General features: G+C 43.4%; 1 protein-coding gene across 2 annotated transcripts in view; it reads left to right on the top strand.

Annotated features, from left to right (window-relative positions):
* The first annotated feature begins 1126 nt into the window (after window positions 1-1126).
* IRAK2 (interleukin 1 receptor associated kinase 2) overlaps window positions 1127-26921 on the top strand; it is a 45819-nt gene continuing 20024 nt past the window's right edge. For both annotated transcript variants that reach the window (XR_012906466.1, XM_006132819.4), the window contains exons 1-6: window positions 1127-1395; window positions 7653-7832; window positions 21264-21425; window positions 21884-21990; window positions 24115-24309; window positions 25103-25167. Coding sequence is in view for 1 of the 2 variants with exons in the window: in XM_006132819.4 (XP_006132881.2) it covers window positions 1272-1395; window positions 7653-7832; window positions 21264-21425; window positions 21884-21990; window positions 24115-24309; window positions 25103-25167 (833 nt within the window). In the remaining variant the exon portion in view is untranslated. The remainder of the gene's footprint in view (window positions 1396-7652; window positions 7833-21263; window positions 21426-21883; window positions 21991-24114; window positions 24310-25102; window positions 25168-26921) is intronic.

Consider the following 26921-nt stretch of genomic DNA (forward strand, 5'->3'; position numbering starts at 1 on the left):
AGCGTACGGACCTACTCGCACAGCCGTGCTCCACAAGCAAAATAGAGCACTCTTCCTCCAACTTCCTTTACTCCTGGTACAATGAGGGTTACAGGAATCAGAGTAACAAGTCCTCCAGCTTGACTATGTTTCAACATTATTTCAAAATAACTTCCTGCTGTGTAGACACAGACTGTTATTTCTAAATAATGCTAGTTATTTTGAAATAATGTTGCTGTGTAGATGTACCCGAAGAGTGTTAACAAAATCACTAACTTGCTGCAAAGTGCTTCAGGGTATGTCTACACTATAGGATAAGATTGAATTAAAATACGCAACTTCAGCTACGTTAATTGCGTAGCTGAAGTTGAAGTATCTTAACTTGACTTTTGGTGCTGTCCACACTGCAGGAAGTTGAAGGGAGTCCTCGTGGAAGCAGGACTATCGGCATCTACCAAAGTGCCCCTCTCAGTTTGAATTAGTGTCTTCACTAGACCTGGTAATTTGAACCCAGGAAGATTGACAGCGGCAGCTTCCATCTTCTCTGTAGTGTAGACTACTTAGGCTAAGTCTAGACTACAGGGTTTTTGTGGAAGAGCAAACACGCTCTTTCGGGGAACCCTGTATATCTCGTTTCACGAGGCATAAGGGTTTTGCCGAAAGAGGAGGCTTTTGCGCCACTTGGCCTCGTCTAGACTGGGCCAAATGGCGGAAAAGCCTCTTCCGCAAAAGTGATGGGAAAAGACTACACAAATGGTGGAATTCAATTTGCGTAGCTTTTTCCAGTAAAGCCCCGTAGTCTAGACTTCGCCTCAGGGGTGTGAATTTTTCACCCCTGGGTGAGGTGCTAGGTTGACTTACCTTTTAGGTCACTGCCTCTGTCCTGTGACTGGAACCGAGCTGCCAGTGACGTGCAGGGATGTGGCCCTTTACTCACACTCCCCAAGAAGATCTAACGCAGCAGCCAGCCACAGGAGGAAGCGCCTGCTTCAAAACCAAGGGGCTGATGTCACCCAGGCAGGAAGCGCCTGTGAAGGAGGCTGGCAGAGTCTCCCTGCCTGTTTACATCCGCTCCGGACCAGGGGCCGCCGCTGATAGGGGGGGCAGGCTGCCAACGCCGGCCCCCGGAGAGGAGGAAGCTGGTGAGCAGTGTGGGCGGAGAAACGGCGCGTGGGTGCAGGGAGGAGACAGGTGGCCGGGAGGCTGCGACGGAGAGAGCCCCCGGGAGGGAGCCGCTGCTGCCCACGGGCGGGAACCAGGCGGAGAGGGACGCGGCGCGGGGCAGTGAAGCCATGGCCCAGCCCCCGCCGGGGGGCGCCCCCCAGCCCCCGTACCTCCACAGCATGCCCGCCAGCGTGCTGGAGGATTTCTGCCAGAAGATGGACTGCCTGAGCGACTACGACTGGATGCGCTTCGGTGAGAGGGGGCCGCGGGGCCCTGGGGGGAGCGCGGGGGGCAGCGCTCGGGAGCTGGAGGCGGGTGTGTTGATTGGGAGCCACTCGGGTCTATGCAGGGGTTAGGAAGGGCGAGGGTCGGTGCACTGGAGCAAGGAGCGCTGTGCTCTCTAGGAGGGTTCAGCCTCCTGTCGCACGCCGGAGGCCTGTGGACAGAGTCACTGTTTGCTGCTCTCTCCACACCGGAGCCTGTAGATCAGGGGCTCTCAAACTGGGAGTTATTGGGGTGTCGGGAGCTGTCCGCCTCCATCCCACGCCCCGCTTGGCCTCTCAGAATAAACAACGTGTTCCAATTTCTGAGGGGGCTTGCCGTGTGAAAGGACCGGACTCCGTCCAGACGTTGGAGTAACACTGCTGTAGATGGATGGATGCGGGCTCTGGGTTCACCCATATGCATACATATAAGGGATCAAACTGTAAATAACCAGAGGCGATTGAACCTCCATTATATTCAGATAAGTGCAGAAATAGGTAGGCTACTTAGTGTGACTTTTGGAAGTCCTTCCTTACTTCTTCACCCCAGCTAGGTTCCCACATTTCCTGACAGGATCTCTTGCCACTCCCAATATCATTAATCCAGTGGTTCTCAAACTTCTTGTATTGGCAGTCCCTTTCACACAGTATATCTGAGTAAAAAAACAGGATTATGTAGCACTTTAAAGACTAACGGGATGGTTTATTAGTCTTTAAAGTGCTACATAGTCCTGTTTTTTGTTTCTGCTACACCAGACTAACACGGCTACATTTCTATCAGTAAATCTGAGTGCAATCCTACTTTATCACTTAAAACAGATTATATATATATATACACACCAGCACAGTGTTTCTCAACTAGGGGTATGAGTACTTTTAGGGTACTCGAGAGAAGTCTAGGGGGTACATCAACACAACTGAAATTTGGAGAAAACTGAATTTTTGTTTTAAGATTTACAGCACTTTATTATTTTTGTACTATTTACACCCAAAAATTGCATCACCAGCCCAGCTACCATTAAGCTGTTTAAACAAATGTGTTGCAATGGTAGAAAAAATGTTTATGTGTCTGAAAACTGTACGTACTGGGGGTACTTAGATAGATAGAGATATTTTTTAAAGGGCTACTTTATAAAAAAAGGTTGAGAAACACTGTACTAGCATTCATTACCCATCCTGTTGTGACACATAATCTCCTCCCTTCCTGCTGTTCCCAGGATCAGGGAGGCGTGGGCTGGTTTGGGCTCCGTGGCTGCCTCCCTTCCCACTGCTCCGGGGCAGGGGAGGTCTGGGCTGGCTCAGACTCTGGGGTCTCCTCCCTCCCCGTTGCACCTGAGGGCAGGTTGGGGTTGGGGCCGGGGTCATGCATCCTCTTACCTCCCCACTGCTCCGGAGATGCTGGGGTATGCTTATGCACCCTTCCCTTCCCCGTGGTGGGGAGAGGTGCATGCTTGGTGTGCTCCTGCCCCACCCTCCCTATGGTGGGAGTGGGGCCTCAGCGGAAGGGGCAGAGCTGTAGGTGGGGTTGGGGGTCTGCCTCCCTCTAGAAACTTCTCAGGTCTTCTCAAATGTTCTCTTTGACAGATGGCATGACGGATGCCTCTCCTTTTATAATAGTGTAGATTTAACCCTATTAAATGCTCGAGGTGAAGCAGGATTGCAGCACGGCTGGAGGGGATTCAGTCGACAGCCTCCTGTTTATCCACCTTGTTTATATGCTACATTTACCTCTGAATACATTGATTTTTCCAACAGACATTGGAATCTTCCATTCTCCAGGGGTTCTGAGACCCCGTTTAGCCCCGGCCCCTGTTCCTACTTCACTCCTTCCTCAAGGCCTCTTTCTGTGCCCACTCTGGCCCACCCACTCCTCTTCCCACTCTCAGGCTCTCTTGCATGACATGGAACAGCTGACTGCAGCAGGTGGGAGGCATTGGGAGGAGAGGAGCAGGCTGCCAGTGAGTTCTCAACACCTGTGGGTTGGAGCATCCACAGAGTCAGCACCTCCACAGGCATAGAGCCCACCATGCTCAGGACTGACTGGGTGCAACCCCCTTGTAATAACCTCACAACCTCCATGTAATAGCCTTGTAACCCCCCTTCTGACTCCTTGGTTTAAGAACTCCTTGTTCTGATCCCATGAGTCACACCCTAGCTTGGAGATTTTATGGAGATTTTTCTGTAAACCTACATGCATTTATGGTATTTAACTATGGACCTCTGGGGTGTGAATTTTTCATACCCCTGAGAGATAAGTAGGAGGATCTACATATTAATGGTAGACCAGGGTATACACCAGGCCTAAATTTAGAAATTAAAAACTAGATCAACCTAGTTATTTTGCCCAGGTCTAGGGATATAAAAAGCAGTTTATAATGTAACTGTATAACCATTAAAAATCTTAGCAGTCACACAGTTGTGCACTGCGGGCTCTGCAGTATAAAGCTAAGAAGTGGAAGTCCAATCCTAGTGCGATAAATAGAAAGGAACATAAACACTGTCAAATCAAGTGTAAAAATGTAATAAGAAAAGCAAAAAAAGATTTTGAGGAACAGCTAGCCAAAAACTCAAAAAGCAATACCAAAATGTTTTTTAAGTACATTAGAAGCAGGAAGCCTGTTAAAAACCCAGTGTGCCCCCTTGACGATCGAGATACAAAAGGAGCAATCAAGGACGATATAGCCATTGCGGAGAAACTAAATGATTTCTTTGCTTCAGTCTTCGTGGCTGAGGATGTTAGGGAGATTCCCAAATATGCACTGTCCTTTGTGGGTCATGAATCTGAGGAACTGTCCTGGATTGAAGTGTCATTTAGAGGTGGTTTTGGAACAAATAGAAAAACTTAATGTTAACAAATCACCGGGACTGGATGGCATTCATCCAAGGGTTTGAAAAGAACTCAAATGGGAAATTGCAGAACAATTATCTGTGGTTTGTTACCTATCCTTTAAATCAGCTTCCGTACCTAATGACTGGAAGATAGGTAACGTGACACCAATATTTAAAAAGGGCTCGAGAGGCGATCCTGGCAATTACAGACCGGTAAGTCTAACTTCAGTACCGGGTAAATTAATCGAAACAATAGTAAAGAATAAAATTGTCAGGCACGTAGAAGAACATAATTTGTTGGGAAAAAGTCAACATGGTTTCTGTAAAGGGAAATCATGTCTTACTAAACTATTAGGCTACGTCTACATTGGCAAGATTTTGCACAATTACTTTTAACGCAAAAGTTTTAGCGTTAAAAGTATTTGCACAAGAGAGCGTCTATACTGGCATGTGCTTTTGCGCAAGAGATGTGCTTTTGCGCAAAAGCATCCATGCCAGTGTAGATGCTTTCTTGCGTAAGAAAGCTCCGATGGCCATTTTAGCCATCAGGCTTTCTTGCGCAAGAAATTAATGTTGCCTGTCTACACTGGCCTCTTGCGCAAGAACACTTGCGCAAGAAGGCTTATTCCTGAGCAGGAGCGTCATAGTTCTTGTGCAAGAAGCACTGATTTCTTACATTAGAACGTCAGTGTTCTTGCGCAAGAACTCGCGGCCAGTGTAGACAGGCGGCAAGTTTTTGCGCAAAAGCGACTGCCTTTGTTCAAAATCTTGCCAATGTATACACAGCCTTAGAGTTCTTTGAAGAGGTTAACAAACATGCAGACAAGGGGGATCCAATAGATATAGTATTCTTAGATTTTCAGAAAGCCTTTGACAGGGTCCCTCACCAAAGGCTCTTGTGTAAATTACATTGTCATGGGATAAGAGGGACGGTCCTTTCATGGATTGAGAACTGGTTAAAAGACAGGAAACAAAGGGTGGGAATAAATGGTAAATTTTCAGAATGGAGAGGGGTAACTAGTGGTGTCCCTCAAGGGTCAGTCCTGGGACCAGTCCTGTTCAACTTATTCATAAATGATCTGGAGAAAGGGGTAAGCAGTGAGGTGGGAAAGTTTGCGGATGATACTAAACTGTTTAAGATAGTCAAGACAGAAGCAGACTGTGAAGAACTTCAAAAAGATCTCACCAAACTAAATGACTGGGCAACAAATTGGCATATGACATTTAATGTGAATAAGTGTAAAGTAATGCACATTGGAAAAAATAATCCCAACTATACGTACAGTATGATGGGGGCTAATTTGGCTATGATAAATCAGGAAAGAGATCTTGGAGTTATCGTGGATAGTTCTCTGAAAACTTCCACACAGTGTGCAGCGGCAGTCAAAAAGGCAAATAGGATGTTAGGAATTAAAGGATAGAAAATAAGACACAGAATAACTTACTGCCCCTGTATAAAACTATGGTACGCCCACATCTTGAATACTGTGTACAGATGTGGTCTCCTCACGTCAAAAAAGATATTTTGGCCTTGGAAAGGGTTCAGAAAAGGGCAACTAAAATGATTAGGGGTTTGGAACGGGTCCCATATGAAGAGAGGCTAAAGTGACTGGGACTTTTCAGTTTAGAAAAGAGGAGACTGAGGTGGGATATGATAGAGGTATATAAAATCATGAGTGGTGTGGAGAGGGTGAATAAAGAAAAGTTATGTATTAGTTCCCATAATAGAAGAACTAGAGGACACAAAATGAAATTAATGGGTAGCAGGTTTAAAACTAATAAAAGAAAGTTCTTCACACAGCGCGTAGTCAACCTGTGGAACTCCTTGCCAGAGGAGGCTGTGAAGGCTAGGACTATAACAGAGTTTAAAGAGAAGCTAGATAATTTCATGGCGGTTAGGTCCATAAAATTTCATGGCGGTTATGTCCATGGCGGTTAGCCAGGGGATAGAAATGGTGTCTCTGGCCTCTGTTTGTCAGAGGCTGGGGATGGATGGCATGAGACAAATCACTTTACCATTGTCTTCAGTCCACCCCCTCTGGGGCACCTGGTGCTGGCCACTGTCGGCAGACAGGCTACTGGGCTAGATGGACCTTTGGTCTGACCCAATATGACCATTCTTATGTTCTTATGCTGCAGCACATCTGGCTCCCTGGGAGCTGGGCCAGGAGCCGATGTGTGCTGGAAGCTGGCTTTTGCAAGCCTCTCTTCCGGGGACCTGGCTGTCACTCTGCACTGCGGGCTCCAGTTAGTGTCCTTCTAGTGTATGCCGGCTCTCGACCCATTCCCAGAGAGGTGGGAGCCAGTGTATAACTTTAAACAGTTATACTCTTAGGGCTATGTGTAGACTACGTCGAAGTTCCGAAAGAGGATATGCAAATTCCGTGGGAATTTGTATATCGTCTTCTGACCTCACTTTCGAAAGCAGAGCTTTTGAAAGTGAAAGTAGTCGGGACATTTTTTTTTTTTGGCAACCCACCCCTTTTTCGAAAAGCCACGTAAACCTCATATTTTGAGGAAGAGCAGCTTTTGGAACAGGCGTGGGGGGGTTGTCGGGGAAAAAAACGCATCCCGACTACTTTCATTTTCGAAACCTTTGCTTTTGAGGATATGCAGAATTTGCATATCCTCTTTCGGAACTTGGGCGTAGTCTAGACATAGTCTTACATCCCTACTCAGGGCTGGGGAAAATGTCTTCTGGTGATCTACCTGCTGCCTCTCGTAGATATGGATTAACTACACCAACAGAAAAATCCTTTCCATCAATGTACGAAGTGTCTACTATGACACTACAGTGATACAACTGTGGCTCCGTAGCTGTATCAGCTGTAGTGTAGACATACCATTAGATTCCCTGTAATCTCACTTAAGTCTTGTGTTCACTAGAGAACTACCATTTTTCCTATAGATTTAGCTGACACTTCCACTAACTCTGGTTTGTCCTTGTTTACACTTGCCACTAAAGTGTAATACAACTCTGGTTCAATGAAAATTAATACTAAAAAAAATGGTATTTCCTAGTGTAGGTAGGGCCAAATTCACTGCTGAATTTAGCACATTAATTTCAGTGGCCTCACACCAGAACATTAATTTGGTCTCATTTTGGTGCAAAATATCAGGGTTCCTGAAAGTTACATTGAAAATATGGACAAAAGTTTGAGGAATTTTGCCAATTTGTTTTTGTGAGTCTCTCAAAATTTAAAGAAATGTTTTCATTTTTGCAAACCATTTAGAATACCTCTTATTCTAGGGAATGATTTTTCTTTAGATTTGCATTATCATCTCTTATTGTGCACCTATTTTTTAATTGTTCTGCAAATGTAAACTAAATGAACATATACAATAGATGTGTACTTCCCCTGCCTGTGTTTGTTTCTTACACTTTTTATAAGAGAAATATCCCTTCTTTACCTTTAGCCTCCTATGTGATAACTGATCAGACAGAGCTGCGCAAAATCAAGTGCATGGAGAAGACAGGAATCAGCATAACGAGAGAGCTCATGTGGTGGTGGGGAGTGAGGCTTGCAACAGTTCAACAGCTACTGGAACTTCTCCAGGGACTGCAACTCTACCGAGCAGCACAAGTAATTCTGGACTGTGAGTAGATCTTTCTCCCTGAGAGGAACTTACTGTATTAAGAAACATAAACCATAGAAAAAAACTTGTTTTAGTTAAGAAAACCTCTCACTGAAAATCTCATTCTTATATTCCAACTTCATAGATTTTCTACTCTCACAAATACTACTAAGTAATAACATAGCACATGCTATACCAGAGCAGATCTTTGGTTCCTGTCAGTCAATATCCTGTCTCTGATGACTCAGAGGAAGATGCAAGAAAGTTGATATAGAGAAGTCCCAAACAGTGTACCCAGAAAGGCTGGCTTATACTCTGAAGCACAAGAATTTATGTCTTTAACTCAAAAAGAATTAAAAAAGCAAAAACAAACCAAAATAAAAATGTAACAGCATCTGTTCCACTTCCTGTAAGCCAGGTCTTGATGAAATTATGCATCATTCAGTTCTACTGGCTAATGGTACATTGTGTAGATGTTGCCACTGGTCAGTTTCAATTTTGCTACCTTTAATTTTCTGAGCACATTCCTTGCTTTTGTTCTATAAGTAAGCATAGACTCCCACAAAACATTAGTAGTTGCTCAGGAGCCCCTACCAACCAAGCATCTCTCCCACTCTGGGACTGAGCACCCTCAGGGAAAATTAGAAGCTGGCTCCCATGTGAGTAAGGATTAATAGGAATGTCCAAATTGTACAGGGAGTAAATGGTCCAAAATAAAGCTGTGTCTATACTACGGGGTTTTTCCAGGATAACAGAGGTATCCTGGAAAAACTCTGCCATGTCCAGGGAATGCATCTGCTCTTCTACTTTTTTTTTTGCAGAAGAGCAGATGCGCTCTTTCGGAAGCCCTGTCTTTCTCCTCCCACAAGGAAGAAGGGCTCTTCCAAAGGAGGAGGCTTTTCTGAAATCTAGCCCAGTGTAGAGGGACCAAATTTTGGAAAAGCCTCTTCCAAAAAAACTAAGCTTCTAAAACTTTTAGATCCAGTGGGGGCCATGCTGTCTCTCAAAACATTTTGGTGTCCTGGTCATGGCTTAGTGTCTACTCTTAGTGGTAGCAGTGCATCACAAATATTAACTAAACTCTCATGCAGCGCTTCTCAAACTTCATTGTACTATGATCCCCATCTGACAGCCAGAATTGCTGCACAACCCCAGGAATGAGGACCAAAGCCTGAGCATGCTTGAGCCCCACTGTCCTGGGTGGGGGCCCAAAACCTGAGCCCCGCTGCTCTAGAAGGGTTGGGGGACAGAACTGAAACCCTTAGACTTGCTGAGGTAGAGGGCTAAAACTTGAGCCCCAAGTCAGCCCTCCTGACCCAGTTAAAACAGCGTTGTGACAAGTGTTTCCTCTAATCACCTGTGATGCTGCACTACCAGGCAGCTTAATCAGCCCCACCCAGTCAGTCAGCTCTGCGCAAGGAGCCCTGAACCTCTGATTAATCACCTGTGACGTTGTGGTGCCTCGCAGTTTAGAGGGAACACTGGTTGTGACCTACTATGGGGTTCACAACCACAGTTTGAGAACCACTGTCCTAGTGAATCAGCTCTGCAGATTCCTCAGATAAATGGTCAGGGTTTCAGGGACTTGGAGACTGATTTAATAGTGCAATAGACAAAATAACAGCTGGCTCAAGGAGACTGAAATACCCATGTTAAATAGCCCAGAAACATCCTGTTTTAATTATCATTGAAAATGCAGTTTTACTCTTAACAGTAACTAATGGCCAAAAAAATCTTACCTTCCTTAATCAAGCAAAGTTACAGTTGATTTAAGAGGGAGTTTTGCTCAATTAACATCATTGGCCCAACACAAAAAATTGCTTCTTACTTAACAGATATACCCCTTGTTTGAATTCAAGATCACATCTAGAAAGAAATCATACTCCTATTCACCCTGTGGAATCAACAGAGCTTCTGGGAAAATGAGCTGGTATCTATTTTGATTTGCACATCAGTAACACAGTTGTAAACTTTGGTGAATTCAGACCCTTGGATTATAAACTAAAGTTTTGTCTGCATTAGCACTTTTGTCGTTCAGGAGTTTGAAAAGAACACACACCTATGTTTCACCAACAAATCAATGGTGCAGACAGAGTTGTCTTGTCCATAGGATGAATCGGGGCAGACACCCCATGCTTTTGGGGACCCTATGGATGGGAGGGATTGGGGGAATACAGGGGCCTGGTTTGGCAGCAGCAGCAATGGTCACCCTCCACCACCACAAAGACAGCAGGAGCCAGAGTGGCCCGGAAGCCTGCTCTGCCCCGCCACACCGTCCTCTCCTGGCCTGTTGCATGTGGCTTCTCAGCAGCGGCAGGAAGCAGGGCACCCTACCCTGGGCAGTCTAGTTCCCACCGCCAATGGGGAAGCGAGGCTCAGCGGGTTGGGAGGGCAGGGCAGTGGGGCAGAACAGGCTGCTGGGCTACTCTGGTTCCTGTTGCCCACATGGTTAGTGGGGAAAGAGGCAAACCCTGCTGCTGCCATGCCCTGTAATCCCCTAGACTGCATTTCTCAGAGGTAAGGGGGCAGAGCAGGGGCAAGGGTTGGGGGACAGGAGAGATGGTTTAGATTTTGATAGGTTGATGCGGAGGGCCAAGGAGAGGTGGTATCTGAGAGAATAAAGGGGTTAATGCTGAAAAATGATGGGAAAGGGAGGACTCAGAAGAGGAGTGAGAGGCTAATTCCCCAGGCTAATCTGTGGCTTCATCAATATTCAATTGATGGACAGTTTTTTAAAAGTTATTGTGGCTTAATCAATATTTAGTTTTGACCAATGTCCTTGATAGATCTACATTATGAGATCCAATTGGTCATACAATTTGAATATCTTATCACCTACTCCTATACTCCAGTTAATAGTAAAACTCTCCATTGCTTTTAGGCACTACAGAATTGGGCCATAATCTCTATTTTCTTCTATTGTCAGTAGTCAGAAGGGTTCATGTTATTATCTCCTTGTGTGAGTTCCAAAATGTGTTCAACTGTGAGCAGAAAAATGGAAAAGCTTTCAAGTCCTCAATATTTATGCCCTCAATATCTGTGTTTTGTGCCTAAGTACTTTATTCAGCAGACACCCCTCAAGCAGATGTGCTAGAGACTAACATGATACTTTTTAATGGCTAAACGGTTTATAAAACCGTAGTAGGTAGTAGGTTTAAAACAAACAAAAGGAAGTTTTTCTTTATGCAGCGCACAGACAACCTGTGGAACTCCTTGCCAAAGGATGTTGTGAAGACCAGGACTTTAACAGAGTTCAAAAAAGAACTAGATAAATTCATGGAGGTTAGGTCCATAAATACTTATTAGCTAGAATGGATAGGAATGGTGTCCCTAGCCTCTGTGGCTATGTCTAGACTGCAAGCTTCTTTTGAAAGAGGCTTTCAAAAAAGAGCATCTAGACTACAACCAGTACTTTTGAAAAAGCAAGCCGCTTTTTCGAAAGAGAGCACCCAGGCAGTCTGGATGCTCTCTTTCGAAAAAGCACAGTTTGCATTACATAGCACCATTTTTTGAAAGAGCACTTTCGAAAAACGGCATTATTCCTTGTAAAACGAAGTTTCCGCAGTCAAAAAAACTGCCATGTTCTTTCAAGTTACTTTCGAAAGAATGCGGTAGCAGTCTAGACAGAGGGGAAGTTTTTTCGAAAAAACCCTGTAGTGTAGACGTACCCTGTTCGTCAGGGGCTGGAAATTAATGACGGGAGAGGAATCACTTGATGATTACCTGTTTCTGTTCCCTCCCTCTGGGTCCTCTAGCATTGGCCACTGTCGGCAGACAGGATACTGGGCTAGATGGACCTTTGGTCTGACCCAGTATGGCCAGTCTTATGTTCTTATGTCTGATTCTGATCTAACACTACTGTAAAACCAGTTATTTCATCCTGACTTTATTGAGATCAGAATCAGGCCCAAAAAGATATTGAGAGATTGTTACCAAAAGAATTAGAACTCTGACAGGCCTCTCTCCTACTCTACTCAAATGCCATTTCTGAATCATCAGGAACAATGATTCCCCTGGACTCTTACAGTTACATCATTTCTGTAGCTTCAGTAATAGACTGTTTGCTGGGTATGCAGGAAGTTACAACATTAAAAAAAGGCCCTCAGAAAATCAGTGACAGTGGGGAAAGCAGTTCTCATTTTAGTACTTTTCATGTAAATGGAAACAACAACAACAAAAAACCCCTAAATTTATGCTGCAGAGATTATGCAGTGTTGTAGACGTGTCAGTTTCAGGATATTACAGAAAAGGTGAGGTAATGTCTTTTATTGAATCAACTTCTGTTGGTGAGCAGGGATTTTAAGTTTTAACTAGATAAGTGCTGAATTTTTTTTTCTTGAGCTTACTTCCTTGCTCTGGAAGCGAAGCAAAACTCAGGGATCTGGGTGCAAAACCCAGGCAGATTAAAACCAAAGAAGATGTGCATTTAAAGTGAAGCTCCCTAGTTTTGAAGAACTGTATGCCCACATTCTACTTCCATCAATGTGATAGGGACTTTGGTTTTCATACTTAGGAAGAACACATATTATAAATGAAACACCCTGTTTCCGAGTTGTTTTAGATTAGGGATGTAATATTGTAGTCGATTAACCGACAAGGAAAAGCTTATAGGTTAATGCTATAGACTACATACATTTTGCCTCCTGCCCCCCAGTAAATTTTTTAGTAGGCTAGCCAGCAGCCCGGTCAGTCCTGATTCACACCGGGTCTGGGTCCTACGCCCACTTTAAAGTGCATTTAAAGTGTATTAAGAGCCAGGTGGGCAGGCAGCCCAGTGCAGTTCTGGCTCGTACTGGGTTCGGGAGCTCAGTCTCCCATCCTGGACAGGGGCTGCTGCCACCCCGCGCTGCTGCCTCTGATACAGAGGCAGCAGCTGCAGGGTGACAGGCAGCCGGTCTGCAAGGGGAGCTGGGCAGCTCTTGCCTGGCACCCCATGCTGCTGCCACCCCGCGCTGCTGCCTCTGATACAGAGGCAGCAGCTGCAGGGTGACAGGCAGCCGGTCTGCAAGGGGAGCTGGGCAGCTCTTGCCTGGCACCCCATGCTGCTGCCTCTGATCCAGAGGCAGGGATGCAGAGTGGCAAGGGGTTCCTCAAGAGTGGGGCCGGAGAGCACTGGCTAAGGCCCCATCCCCAGGGACTATAAAATAGTTGAGTAGCTGATAAGAATTCATGAGGTTAATCAATTATTCAATTAACTGATATTTAACGTCCCTATTTCAGATATAGCCACTACTAAGTAAAACACAAAGATGTTATCTAACTTCCAAGTTTAAAAAGTTTGTACTGCTGATATTGCTTTAAAATAAACCTGTTATAATAATGTGGGAAAATAAATCTCCAACTGGTGCTTTGATGTTTTCTATCAAAATTAAAACAATAATTTTAATTTTTAGTAAAACTGATTAAAGATGCCAGATTGACACACAAAATCATTAGAAATTGAGATCATCTAGTCCAGGTGAGACATTTCCAAGTGTGTAGTCTATTATGGTTGTAAATGTTCTATGCAGTGGTGTTTCAGCTATTTCCTTGGGAAAATCTTTCACATCCTAATTCACCCTATTGTCAGAGAGTTTTTCCTGATAGCCTAAATTCTTCTCTTCTTTTCTTAATTTAATCCTATTACGTCTACATATGTTCTTATTTAATTTTATAAAGTACTGCTTTCTTTCCCTTGAGAATATTTTTATCCTTCAAATTTCTGTACACTGATAACTAGTCCATGTTTAATTTTCTCTTAACAGCAATGTTTTGAGTTTGCTCTTTCAGTCTGATTTCCAGTTTCATCCAGCCTGTATGTGGTGTATGATCTGTTAATTTAGAGAGCAAAGGTGTCCCCCAATGTAGCTTTTTTTTGAAAGTTAGAAGATCCTCAGGGCTACACTAACAAATGTCCAGCATCCAGAAATATCTTGAGAGGAGAGGTACCCTGATATGGTCTGTATGTCAGAGGCTGTGAAGGGGATGGGAAAGAGCAGCTACACTAGCCCTTCATCACGTGTGGCTTCTCCCTGGCTACAGAAATTCCCAGGTGGGACATTCAATGCCTTTGCACTGGTAGAGCAGCACAAATTGGGCAGTAATAGATTAACAAGTTAGTCCTTAATTTTTCTTTGTTAATCAATTCTGGCTCTTGATCATTTTTGCTTGTTCTCTGAACTGCCTCCAATTTATATTTCTTTCTAGTAATGTGGAACAATGATTTTCTATTTAGGCTGGATCCATATAGGATTGTAAACAATCTTGCAAAATGAAGAGAGTTGTGGGATTACACCCTCACAAGGATTTCACATCCTCCCTAACCTATTCCTATAAATGTAAATAAGTATTCCTGCATGTCTAAAGTGCGATTTAGGGCCTGGTTACATTGCGAACTTAGGACTTTTATGTTCATGCCCACATAGTCCAACTGAGAGTTATAGTACAGCATATGGGTGAATGCTAATACAGATTGAACCTCTTTAATTCTGGCTCTCTCTAGTCCGGCACTCTTTGGTCTAGAAACATTCGTGGTCTGGCATGAATTTAGTTAGCCAGATGTCCACTATTATGGGTGTGGGCAAGTTTCTTGCAGTCCCACCTGCCCTGGCTCTCAGTGATTTACCCCTAAATGTCTTCTAGGAGCCCAGTAAGCAGTGGGAGTGTTGATAATGGTGCTAGACAATATTGACCTCCTGTCGTTCGCCAAATTTTCTGGTTCAGCACCAGTCAGGTCCTGAGGGTGCTGGACTAGAGAGGTTCAACCTGTACTCACAAACCCTTACTCCAAGCTGCAGGGCAATGTAGATATTTCCTTAATTTTCTTGCACAAAGTGAGATTTATACCTCAGGATAAACAAGCCATCTAAAAACCATAATCATATAGACAGTCCTTTCTTGCCTCCTTTGTTCTGCTGTAAATTAACTCCTCCTTTACATTCATGCTGTCTTTGAGACCACAAATGTTTTGATAATTTTGGGGTTTTTTTCTTCTTAACCAACTTCTGCTATATGTTTGTTAGTCAGCTGTGATTTCCTGTTTTTACCTGCTGAAGGGCATATTTGGAAATGGAATGAGATGGAAAATATCACACAAGTTCACACCTTGGTCTAGAGAGTTGTTTTTTGGTTTTGGTTTTTCAAAGTGTGACCTATACCAGGAATAATTTAGCGCATAACACCCTCTCAGTGCAAGTCAAATAAATATACTAGGGTGTGATACATATTCCATTGGTGGTAGATGAACTTGACATTCTATGCAATCACTCACAACAATAAAGTTTGAGAACCACTGAGATACAATTATTTAAACCTACACTTTACTACTGTAATGCATTCACATGACAAAGTGAAATAAATAATTGGCACTAACCGGTTGAACAGGTTTTAATGAGAGCAGGATTTTAGTAGTTTTTTAAATTTGGGGCCAAGTTCTTTCAACTTCACAGTTTTTAATCTACAATAACTCACAATGTAAGAGCAGAATGTAGCCCTCAGAGAGAAACTAAAAAAAAAAAAAAAAAAAAGGAGATAGAAATAAAGTTTTCAAGAATTCCTGGACAACTTAGGGTGTACCTACACAGCACCTTTAGCTCGAAATAAGCTACACAATTTGCCCGTAGCAATTTGCATAGCTTATTTTAGGTGTATTTCGAATTAGTTTAGTTCATAAATAAAGCGCAATTCCAAAATTCCCCTTAACCCTCATGGAACAAGGGTTAACGGGACATTGGAATAAGCCGCCTGTTGTTTCTAAATCTATTCTAAATAACGAGCTGCTTCAATAGATGCAGAATAGATATTTTGGGATACTTTCGGTATCCCGAAATAGCTCCACAGTGTAGATGTACCCTTAGGGTATGTCTAGACTACATGGCTCTGTCGCCAGAGCCATGTAGATTAGTTTACTAGACATACCCAAATGAAGCGGTGATTTAAATAATCGCCATTTCATTTAAATTTAAATGGCTGCCGCGCTTTGCCGATCAGCTGTTTGGTGGCACAGCGCTGTAATCTGGACGCTCCGCAGTTGACATCAAAGGCGTTTGTTGACATCCCCGGTATGCGTCGTGGGATGAGGTTTACCAGGGAGGTCGACAAATGCCTTTGATGTCAACTGTGGAGCGTCCAGATTATAGCGCTGTGCCGCCAAATAGCTGATCGGCAAAGCGCGGCAGCCATTTAAATTTAAATGAAATGGCGATTATTTAAATCACCGCTTCATTTGGGTATGTCTAGTAAACTAATCTACATGGCTCTGGCGACAGAGCCATGTAGTCTAGACATATCCTTAGAGACTAAGTCTTATTTTCAAAAGTAACTTAGAGCCCGATCCAAAACCTACTAAAGTCAGTAGGAGTCTTTCCATGGATTTTAGTGGGCTATGGATCAACCCCTTGGGCATGTAAGAGCTGAAGTCTCATTAACAACCAATGTAACTTCAGCACCTAGATTTCTTGGGTACTCTTAATAATTTTACCCTGGATCTTTTGCCCGAGTAAATAAATCATTTCATGTTCAGTCTGTTAAACCAATACCATCTAATGGGACTGTTTCCTCTTATATGTGGTTTGTGAAGGCATTTGTTTAATCTGTCTCTTATTTAAAAAAAGAATAGCAATGAAGATGTAGGCAGTGAAATCCAATACAGCAGTGGTCACCAACTAATAGATTGGGACCCACAGGTAGACCTTGGAGCCTCTGACAGGTGATCCTGACTGGTTTGGCCAATAGGCTATCAAGTGCCAGCACTTCAGCTGTCCCTCCCCTTACTGCTGTACATCTCCTGCCCTTTGCCTTGGAGCTGTCCCCTCAGGAGCCTCCTGCTTTCTGTGCAGGGCGGGGGAGGCTGAGGAGAGATACTGATGACAAGGTGCCCCCTCCCACTCTATATCCTTTTTCCACAAAGCAGAGAGGGGGCACAACAGGACTTGGGATGGAGTTTGCTGGCTGCCTTAGGGAGTGGTGCAGGGCCAGGGCAGGAGTGAGCCTGCCTTAGCCCCACTGCACCATGCCCCAGGAGCCACCTGAGATAATCAGTGCCCAGCTGGAGCCCACATCCTGAAACCCTACCCTAGTCACGAACCCCCTCCTGCACTCCAAGCTCCTGCCTCAGCCCCGAGCAACCCTACATCCAAACACCCTCCCAGAGCCTGCATCTAGAACCCCTCCTATCTCCCAACTGCCTGCCCCAGGCTCAGCTCAGAGCCCTTCACACTTCAAATTCCTTAATCCAAGACCAGAGCCTGCACCCCAACCCTCTGCCCCAGCCTGGTGAAAAGGAGGAAGGATGGAGTAAGCAGGGGCGGGCCTTCAGAGAAAGGGCAGAAAGGAGGTGGGGCAAGGCTATTTATATTTCAGGTAGATCTTGGATTGCATTTAAATTAAAAAAGTAATTTTGTGCTTAAAGTTGGAGACCACTGTGAGGGTATGTCTACACTACAATGTTAGTTCGAACTAACGGACGTTAGTTCGAACTAACATTCATAGGCGCTACACTAGCGCTCCGCTAGTTCGAATTTGAATCAAACTAGCAGAGCGCTTAGTTCGAACTAGGAAAACCTCATTTTACGAGGATTAAGCCTAGTTCGAACTTACTAGTTCGAATTAAGGGGTGTGTAGCCCCTTAATTCGAACTAGTGGGAGGCTAGCCCTCTCCAGGTTTCCCTGGTGGCCACTCTGGCCAACACCAGGGAAACTCTATGCCCCCCTCCCGGCCCCAGACCCCTTAAAGGGGCACGGGCTGGCTACGGTGCCCGTGCCAGGTGCAAGCCTGCCAGCACCCAGCCAGCAGACCCTGCACCTGGCACGGCACAGAGCCACCCACCCGATGTCCCCCAGCCCACCCCCTCTTCCCGGGACCAGGCTGGCGGCTCCCGGGAGCTTGCCCTGGACCGCAAGAGGCGGGCACCTTCCTGGGCTAGTGCAGACATCGTGGACCTTGTCCACGATCTCCGCACTAGGCACAGGAAAGTGGCCGTCTAGGGCAGGAGAGCTGCCAGCCTGGCCACCCAGGAGCAGGTGTGCATGAAAATCAAGGGGGTCCACTGAGACCCCCGACCCTGAGCCCTGAGCTTACAATGGCCGTCCTGGGTCAGACCAAAGGTCCATCTAGCCCAGTAGCCTGTCTGCCGACAGCGGCCAACCCTAGGGACCCTGGAGGGGATGGACCGAAGACAGTGACCAAGCCATTTGTCTCGTGCCATCCCTCTCCAGCCTTCCACAAACTTTGGGCAGGGACACCACTTCTACCCCCTGGCTAAGACTACTCCATGGACCCAACCTCCATGACTTGATCTCACTTCCCTTTAAACTCTGTTCTAGTTGTAGCCTTCACAGCCTCCTGCAGCAAGGAGTTCCACAGGTTAACTATTTGCTTTGTCAAGAACAACTGTCTCTTACTAGTTTGAAGCCTGCTACCCATTCCTTTCCTTTGGTGTCCTCTAGTCCTTCTTTGTGGGAACTCATGAAGAACTTTTCTGAATGCACCCTCTCCACCCAACCCTTCTTTTAGAGACCTCTATCCTGTCCCCGCTCCATCTCCTCTTTTCTAAGCTGAACAGTCCCAGTCTCTGTAGCCTCTCTTCATCTGGGACCTGTTCCCAACCCCTGATCATGTTAGTTGCCCTCCCCTCTCCCAACCTTTCTCTTCCCCTCTCCCACCTCCTTTTCCCAGTCTCCCCCAGTTTTGTTCAATAAAGACAGAGTCAATGTTGGAAGAAACGTTATCTTTATTTTGTACATCAAGAAGAGGGGCTAGGGAAGGGTAAGTGGAAGGAGGTGAGGGAGGAATGGGGTACGAGCCCCCGATGGGGAGGACTGGCCTGGCTCTGCGGGCTTCTGGGGGTGGAAGCTCTCCTGCAGCCCCCCGATTGCCCCCTCTCCCCAGATGGCAGCCTGCGGCAAGTGCAGCCGGTCTGATGGCCGAGTGCTGTGATGTGCCCAGTGTGGGTACTCCGGGCACTGCAAGCCAGGACTGCTTTGAAAGCGGGGCACCCCTGAGAACTGTCTGTCCGGGGTGGGGGTCGGGACCCTTTAAGCGCAGCCCTCGGCTAGCCTGAGACAGCATCTCCACGCTCTAAGTCCTCCTCTGATGCCCTGCCGGCACTGCTTCCGGCCATCCTTAAGCCCTGTTCAGGGTCCACTCAATGTGGACTTGCTAGTTCGAATTAGCAAAACGCTAATTCGAACTAGTTTTTAGTTCTAGATGCGTTAGTTCGAATTAGCTTAGTTCGAATTAACTAATTCGAACTAAGTTAGTTCGAACTAACTCTGTAGTGTAGACATACCCTAATAGAGTAATGTGCAGGGTGTGGGGGCAGAAGACCAGAGTCCTTTTTCTGGCATTGACACCGACTGCTGTGTGACTTTGGACATAACGCTTCACCTTTCTCTGTTTCGGGTTTCCCCAACTGCAAAATGGGGGAAATGACACTAATCCTCTTTTGTAAAATATATTGAGAAGCAAGCTATTTAAAAGAAAATCATTATTATTGTTTTACACATTGTTCATAAAACCCTGAGTGTTTCTTTACACACATGTTTTTGTCCTGTGAGGGGAGCTGTCCATCGCAAGTAATAATTACTATGGGAAAGACATAGGCTTTCTCTCTGCATCAAGATGATGATAAATCTCTGCATTTTACCAGAAAAATCCCACCATATTTAATAGGAGGAAACCAACAAGATTCTATTAAAATTACTCTCAGATCTTATGAAATTTAAGAAACTCTTTCTTTAGGTTATTTACTGTCTGATGGATGTCTATAAAACTGTAGCATAATTATTAAAATCTCTACAATGATTCAAAAAGATTACAAAAAGTTGTCATTTTATATTATATTCTATAGGACTAATTCCCCAAGGGTACGTCTAGACAGCGGAGCTATTTCAGGATACCAGAGATATCCCAAAATAGCTATTCCGCATCTTTTACATGCGCCTGTTATTTCAAAATAGATTTTGAAATAATGGGTGTGCTATTCTGGTATCCCTGTAATCCTTAATCCATAAGGGTTAAGGGATGTCTCAAAATAGCACGTTATTGCAAAATACATTCAAAATAAGCTACGCAATATGTATAGAGCAAATTGTGTAGCCTATTCCAAGATAAGGGTGCTGTCTAAGCGCACTTCAAGGGACATATTAAACGGTTCAAAAGTTAGTGCCTGGATTCCTTGCTTTTGTTACTACCTGTGCTACTGACTGTGTGATCTTGAGCATGTCACTGAAATTCCATGCCTCAATTTACTCATCCATATAATGATTCAAACAGTACACTACTATCTCACAGAAGTGCTGAGATTTAACCAATATACCTGAAGTGTTTTGAGATCCTTAGATGAAAAGTACTATATTTCATATTATCAGATAAAAAGATCAGTTAGCATTAATGATAAATTTAAGTACCAATTTATGCATGGTGATGTCGATAAAATACATTTGTTTCATACAACCACTTTTTATTAATCCTCAGTAATACGTATTAAGTCTAAATCATGTGCATAAAAGCAAAGTAATGCACATTGGAAAACATAATCCCAACAATATATAGAAAATTATGGGATCTAAATTAGCTGTTACCGTTCAAGAAAAATATCTTGAAGACATTGTGGATAGTTTGCTGAAAACATTTGCTTAATGTGCAGCCGCAGGGAAAACATCTGCTTAATGTGCAGTGGCTGTGGAAGAAAAGCTAACCATGTTAGAAACAAATAGGAAAGAGAAATATGGAAGAACAATAAATGTCATAATGCCCCTATATAAATCCATGGTATAATTAAGAGTGTAGAACTGTTTCTGTAGAGAGAGACTAGAACCTTTCAATCTGGAAAAGGCAGTAAAGGGATTATGATAGAGGTTTATAAAATAGTGAATGATGTAGAGAAAGTGAGTACAGGAGTTTTATTTACTGCTTCACATAACACATGAACTAGAGTCATTCAATGAAATTAAAAGGCAACAGATTTAAAACAAACAGAAGGAAATGCTTCTTCACACAATGTACAGTCAACCTGTTGAACTCCTTGCCCAAGAGATGTTGTGAAGGCCAATACTACAACATGGTTCAAAGAAGAATTAGATAAATTCATGAAAAATAATTCTATCAACATCTATTAGCCAAGATGGTCAGAAATTCAACCATATAGACTTGGATGTCCATTGCCTCTGATTGCCAGATGTTAGTTGATGAAAGGGCAGATCACTCGATTTGTCTGTTTTGTTGATTCCCTCCAAACCACTTAGGATTGGCAAGTGTTGGAAGACAGGATACTGGGTTAGATGGACCATTGGTGCAATCTGCTGTGGCAGTTCTTATGTTTTTATTTAATTAATTAAATTTAATATGTTACACTCTCACTAAATATTTTAATGATAATGTAATATGTCATTTTTAGGACATTTTGACCCAAATTGAAAGCTCATTTTCTCAATGTGGCTATACAGGGTTTTGGTTTTTTGTTTGTTTTGCAGGGGTATCAGTCTCTAATATTTCTAATCCTGCAAAAGTGCCATTAGAGTCCCCTAAACAGGAGAGCATACCCTGGTATCCTGCTGAAAATGAAAATAAAGCCAAAGAAAATGAGATTGGACCGTCACCAGATTTACCATACATATGTGTGTCAACAGCACCTAGTAAGTAAAATAACATGAGATACATATTTTTTAATGGGGGAATGAATGTGTACATAGGGACAGTTTGCACTCCCAACACTGCATAGGAACACTACATTATGACCCAAACTCACCCTTTATTGTGTGTTTTGCCTTTATTCCTGCTTATATAACAAAGCCCTGAACTCCCTCCTAAGCTGTCTGTTTTCCTGCGAAGACCTATTCTCCCTCTAACTCTCTCTTATCTTTGAGAGACTGAGCATTTTAAATCCCTGATCTGGAACTACAAAGATCTAACCTGGTCCTCCCACTAGGGTGAGTCAGAAGACCAGATCTGTACCCGCACATGATATGCCTAATCTGATGAGTTGTTAACTAGGCTAGAGGACTTGAGAAAACAATCACAGAAACTGAATGAGTCATATTTGTAGTATCACAAAAATAATGCATTTCCTCATCACTGTTACTGTCATTTTCAGATTCAGTGTCTGGAGGAATCTTATACTCACTCCCTTATCCACAACCTCCCCCAGAGGATCTTATGAATTCCCTACAGTCAAATCCTCCTCTTTCATTGAGTGTGAAGGTAAACGCCATCATTTAAATCCCAATTTTCTGGTGACAGTGAAAATTGCTTTTCATGCAATTCTGTATTCCTTTAATTAATAGGATTTTGTGCCCATCCCTCTATCTGCATAAATAATATATCTGTTGAAAACGTGGTGCCTAATTCTGATCTCACCCTCACAAGTTTTACAGCAATGATGATTTCAGCTGGTTTACTTCTGGTTTGCACCACTGTAAGAGAAGAACTGTTCTTCTCTTATTACCTCTTCTTCCCCATATTACAAAGTTACGTATGGGGAATGAATCTGGATGGCAACTGATTGTAAGATAATTCTCAATGTGGCTACTGATGCAGAGCAATAAAGAGTGCTTTCATATTGTATTGTGCTGTGATCACACCAGAGATGGAAGTAAGAGTGGGATATTTATTTTAAGAAATTTAAGAAAAGTTCTTAAGTGTGGTGGATTTGGAGATTCTAAAAAGGAGTTTAATCAACATTTATCACTAGATTCTAAATATTTTGAAGCAGGTTATGTTTTAAACCTCTAAACCTCACTGTCAATGTCCAATATAATGTGACACAAGATTTCCAGCCAGATGAGGAGGCTGTAATTAAATGCAATGGTTGCAAAGCTCCCTGCAAGGAAGTCAGTGTTTTGAAACTGTGTATGTTGAGAAGACTTATCAGGCTCTGGATGTAGGAGGGGCACATTAATATTTAAAATATTTCTTCCTTCATATGCTTTGTGATTTATAATCTCCAATGGAGATACTCATTCAGTAAAAAACAAACAGAGGAGTTGCCAAACTGGAAGCAATTTGGACTGGAAGGACAAATTATTTTGCAGTCAATGCCAAATTCCTCAGAAGTACGTGTAAAGCTCCTGTCAAGAACCTAAATACAATATTTAATGTATAACATAGAGAATATTTCTTCTTTATTCAGTTGATGATCAGCATTTATACCCTGAAGCATGAGGAGTGATAGTTCTTGTAACTTTACTTTGGGGTATGTCTATATTGCAATAGAAGACCCATGTCTGGCTGAGGTCAATTGACTCAGGTTTGAATTGTGGAACTGTAAAACTGTAGTATAGACCTTCAGACTTGGAGATCCCATGAGTTTTGAGGGTCCCAGAGCACAGGTTCTACCCTGAGCCCCAATCTCTCTACTGCAATTTTATAGCCAGCCCCACGAGCTCACCACTGGCCAGCTGCAGCTTTGCCACAGATTTTTATCACAATGTAGACACACCTTTAGTGTCACTCCTAATGCTATTCTTTAAATAAACATCTGATCATTATAAAAAATCTAGCTTGCTAAGCTATTTGAAAACAAAACAAAATACATGGTTAAAATGTTTATTTTATAGCTATGTGAAAATTTAGGAATGTAACTGAAAACACTCCAAAACTGAGCTTATTTACATTTCTATGTAAACTCTAAAATTGCCCTTTCAGACACAAGTTACAACAAGTTCAAGAATTTTTCTCTTGGAAATAGGACATTTTTTAGTTAAAAGGGACCCACTTTTGAGGCAAAGGAGTGAAACTTCTCCCCAAAATTGGCAACATTTCAATACAAAATAAGTCTTTTTGCCAAGCAAATTCTGTACCTACAACAAAATTCACATTATCAACTGTGTTCAATGCAAAATCCCCCTTCGTGCAAAAGTTTTCACAACAGCAAGCTATCAAAACAGAATTGTAAAAAATGTGGGGACTAATCATGTAGAAGAGCAGTCACAATTTTACACAACCCTTGTTTATTTTGCTATCAAGGAAGAAAAATTGTGGAGTAGAAAATGAACTCAGTAGGAATATCAACACATCACAGACAGACCTGAGAGGAATCCTGGATGTGAATTTTCTAACTTCAAGGGATATCCCTATAGGACTCTCATCCTGGAGTCCTAGGAGGCAAGGGGAGTTTTGCCTTGGATAGAAATACAGGACTAGACTTCTCAGAATCTATCCACACTGCTAGTTGGCTTTGGTACTGTGTTGTAATCAGGTTAGGGGGCAGATGTGTTGTAACCAGCTCCTATGACTTGGCTGTGTTGAAAAGGCCCTTAAAGTCCTTAGCAGAGAGAGAAATCAATAGTTCCAGTGAGATAAAACTTATTTTTTTGCTATTTCTAGCCCTGTGGTTCTTCTAGACCTCGGCAGGAAATGCTTGCTGATCTCCCTAGTGGGAGCCTTTTGTGGACCCAGGAGGAAGTGATAAATGCTACCAATGGCTTCAGTGAGGAGAACAGAATTAATGAAGGCATTTTTGCTGAGGTCTACAAAGGTCAGAGACACAATGTAGTATACGTCATTAAAAGGCTCAAAGAGGCAAGTACCTACTCTTCTTCTTTTTCTTCATTTATTTTTGAAGGGAATCATTAAACATCTTCTAAACATGAGCTACATCTACACTGGCATCCCTTCTGGAAAAGGGATGCTAATGTAGCACGTTGGAATAGGCAAATCCGCGGGGGATTTAAATATCCCCCGTGGCATTTGCATTAACATGGCTGCCGCTTTTTTCCGGCTTGGGGATAAGCCGGAGAAAAGCGCCAGTCTAGACGTGATTCTCCGGAAAATAAACCCTTTTCCGGAGGATCTTTTATTCCTACTTGAAAGGGTTTATTTTCCGGAGAATCACGTCTAGACTGGCGCTTTTCTCCGGCTTATCCCCAAGCCGGAAAAAAGCGGCAGCCATGTTAATGCAAATGCCGCGGGGGATATTTAAATCCCCCATGGATTTGCCTATTCCAACGTGCTACATTAGCATCCCTTTTCCGGAAGGGATGCCAGTGTAGACACAGCCGAACAGTTGTCATTTAATACAAACAGATGAGTACTCAGAAATGCTATTTTTAGGAGGGGAAATGATTTCTACTGAGAAGCAAGATCTCACAAACATTTTTATATGTGCGATCTTTTATGCATGAGTAGCCTTATTGACTTCAATGGGACTACTAATATGAGTACCTGCATGCATAATTGTTGTTAGCCTGATAAAGCCTTTAGTTATTTATTTGCTTTTCCATTTATAAAATATGTTTTGGTTCTAGTTTAAATGAAGTCATTACTTCTGACAGACAATTGATTTCTTTGTATATTTTTGTGGCGTTTCTCATAGATGGAATGTACAAGCCAGAATTCAATACAAAGATTCTTTCATACAGAAGTACAGATGTGCTTTAGGTAAGTAGCTTTTTGGAAATTGGTTCTGGTCCCAGTCTATCTGGGGATTACCGGATCTTTTACAAAATAACAAGAAATAGTTTGATCTGTGTTAAGGATCAAATTTTGCCCTGTAGACACCATTCTACATTGATTATAGTGTAGATGTGTACTGACCCAGCAGGAGCTCTGAGAAGCAGCATGCCTCTTGCCTCCAAAGTTCACCTACGTGCTGGGGGAGTGGAGCCACAGTGCCTTTCCTTAAGCAGGTGCAGAGCAGTTCCTTTCTGCAGTGGAGCCTCACCTCTATCTAGTGTGGCAGGGGACAGCACTAAGCCCCACTACTTCTCTGCTTTAGTGGTAGCCTTGTACACTCCTCATATTCAGCGATGTGAAACAGTTGTGATTCTGCTGTGCCGGTGTGTTCCAGGGACAGGAGTCAATACACAGTGTATTCTCTATGGTATGTCTACACTGAATGGCTATTTCGGGATACTGGAGGTATCCCAAAATAGCTACCCTGCATCTACACATGTCGCCTGTTACTTTGAAATAACGAGCATACTATTTTGCCATTCCGGTAAATCTTGTTACCTGAGGGCTAAGGGATGGCTTGAAATAGTATGTTATATATGGAAATATACCATCTCATAGAGCTGGAAGGGACCTTGAGAGGTCATTGAGTCCAGTCCCCTGCCCTCACAGCAGGACCAAGTACCATCCCTGACAGATTTGACCCAGATCCCTAAATGGCCCCCTCAAGGGCTGAGCTCACAACCCTGGGTTTAGCAGGCTAATGCTCAAACCACTGAGCTATCCCTCCACCCCACAATTTTGAACATGTGCCAAATTTTGAAATAAGCTATTTCAAAATAGATTTGAAATGGGATACGCAATTTGCATAGCACAAATTTGCATAGGGGAAAAAAGGGAGGCGGTGTTGCCTTCTATATTAAAAATGTACACACGTGGACTGAGGTGGAGATGGACATAGGAGACGGGCATGTTGAGAGACTCTGGGTTAGGCTAAAAGGGGTAAAAAACAAGGATGATGTCACGATAGGGTTCTACTACAGGCCACCTATCCAGGCGAAAGAGGTGGATGAGGCTTTTTTGAAACAACTACCAAAATCATCCAAGGCGCAGGATTTGGTGGTGATGGGGGACTTCAACTATCCAGATATATGTTGGGAAACTACCACAGTGGGACACAGACTATCCAATAAGTTCTCGGACTGCATTGAAGACAACTTTTTATTTCAGAAGGTTGAAAAAGCTACTGCGGGGAAGCTGTTCTAGACTTGATTTTAACAAATAGGGAGGAACTGGTTGAGAATTTGAAAGTGGAAGGCAGCTTGGGTGAAAATGATCATGAAATCATAGAGTTCCTGATTCTAAGGTATGGTAGAAGGAAGAAGGGCAAATTAGAGACAATGGATTTCAGGAAGGCAGAGAGCTGGTAGGTGAGGTCTCATGGGAAGCAAGACTGAGGGGAAAAACAACTGAAGAGAGTTGGCAGTTTTTCAAAGGGACATTGTTAAGGGCCCAAAAGCAAGCTATTCCACTGTGTAGGAAAGATGGCAAAAGACCACCTTGGCTTAACCACAAGATCTTGCTTGATCTAAAAATAAAAAAGGAGTCCTATAAAAAATGGAAAATAGGACAAATTACAAAGGATAAATATAGGCAAACAACACAGCAATGCAGGGCAAGATTAGAAAGGCAAAGGCACAAAATAAGCTCAAACTAGCTACAGGAATAAAGTGAAACAAGAA

This window comes from Pelodiscus sinensis, chromosome 11, assembly GCF_049634645.1.
Source record: "Pelodiscus sinensis isolate JC-2024 chromosome 11, ASM4963464v1, whole genome shotgun sequence".
Lineage (NCBI taxonomy): Eukaryota > Metazoa > Chordata > Testudines > Trionychidae > Pelodiscus > Pelodiscus sinensis.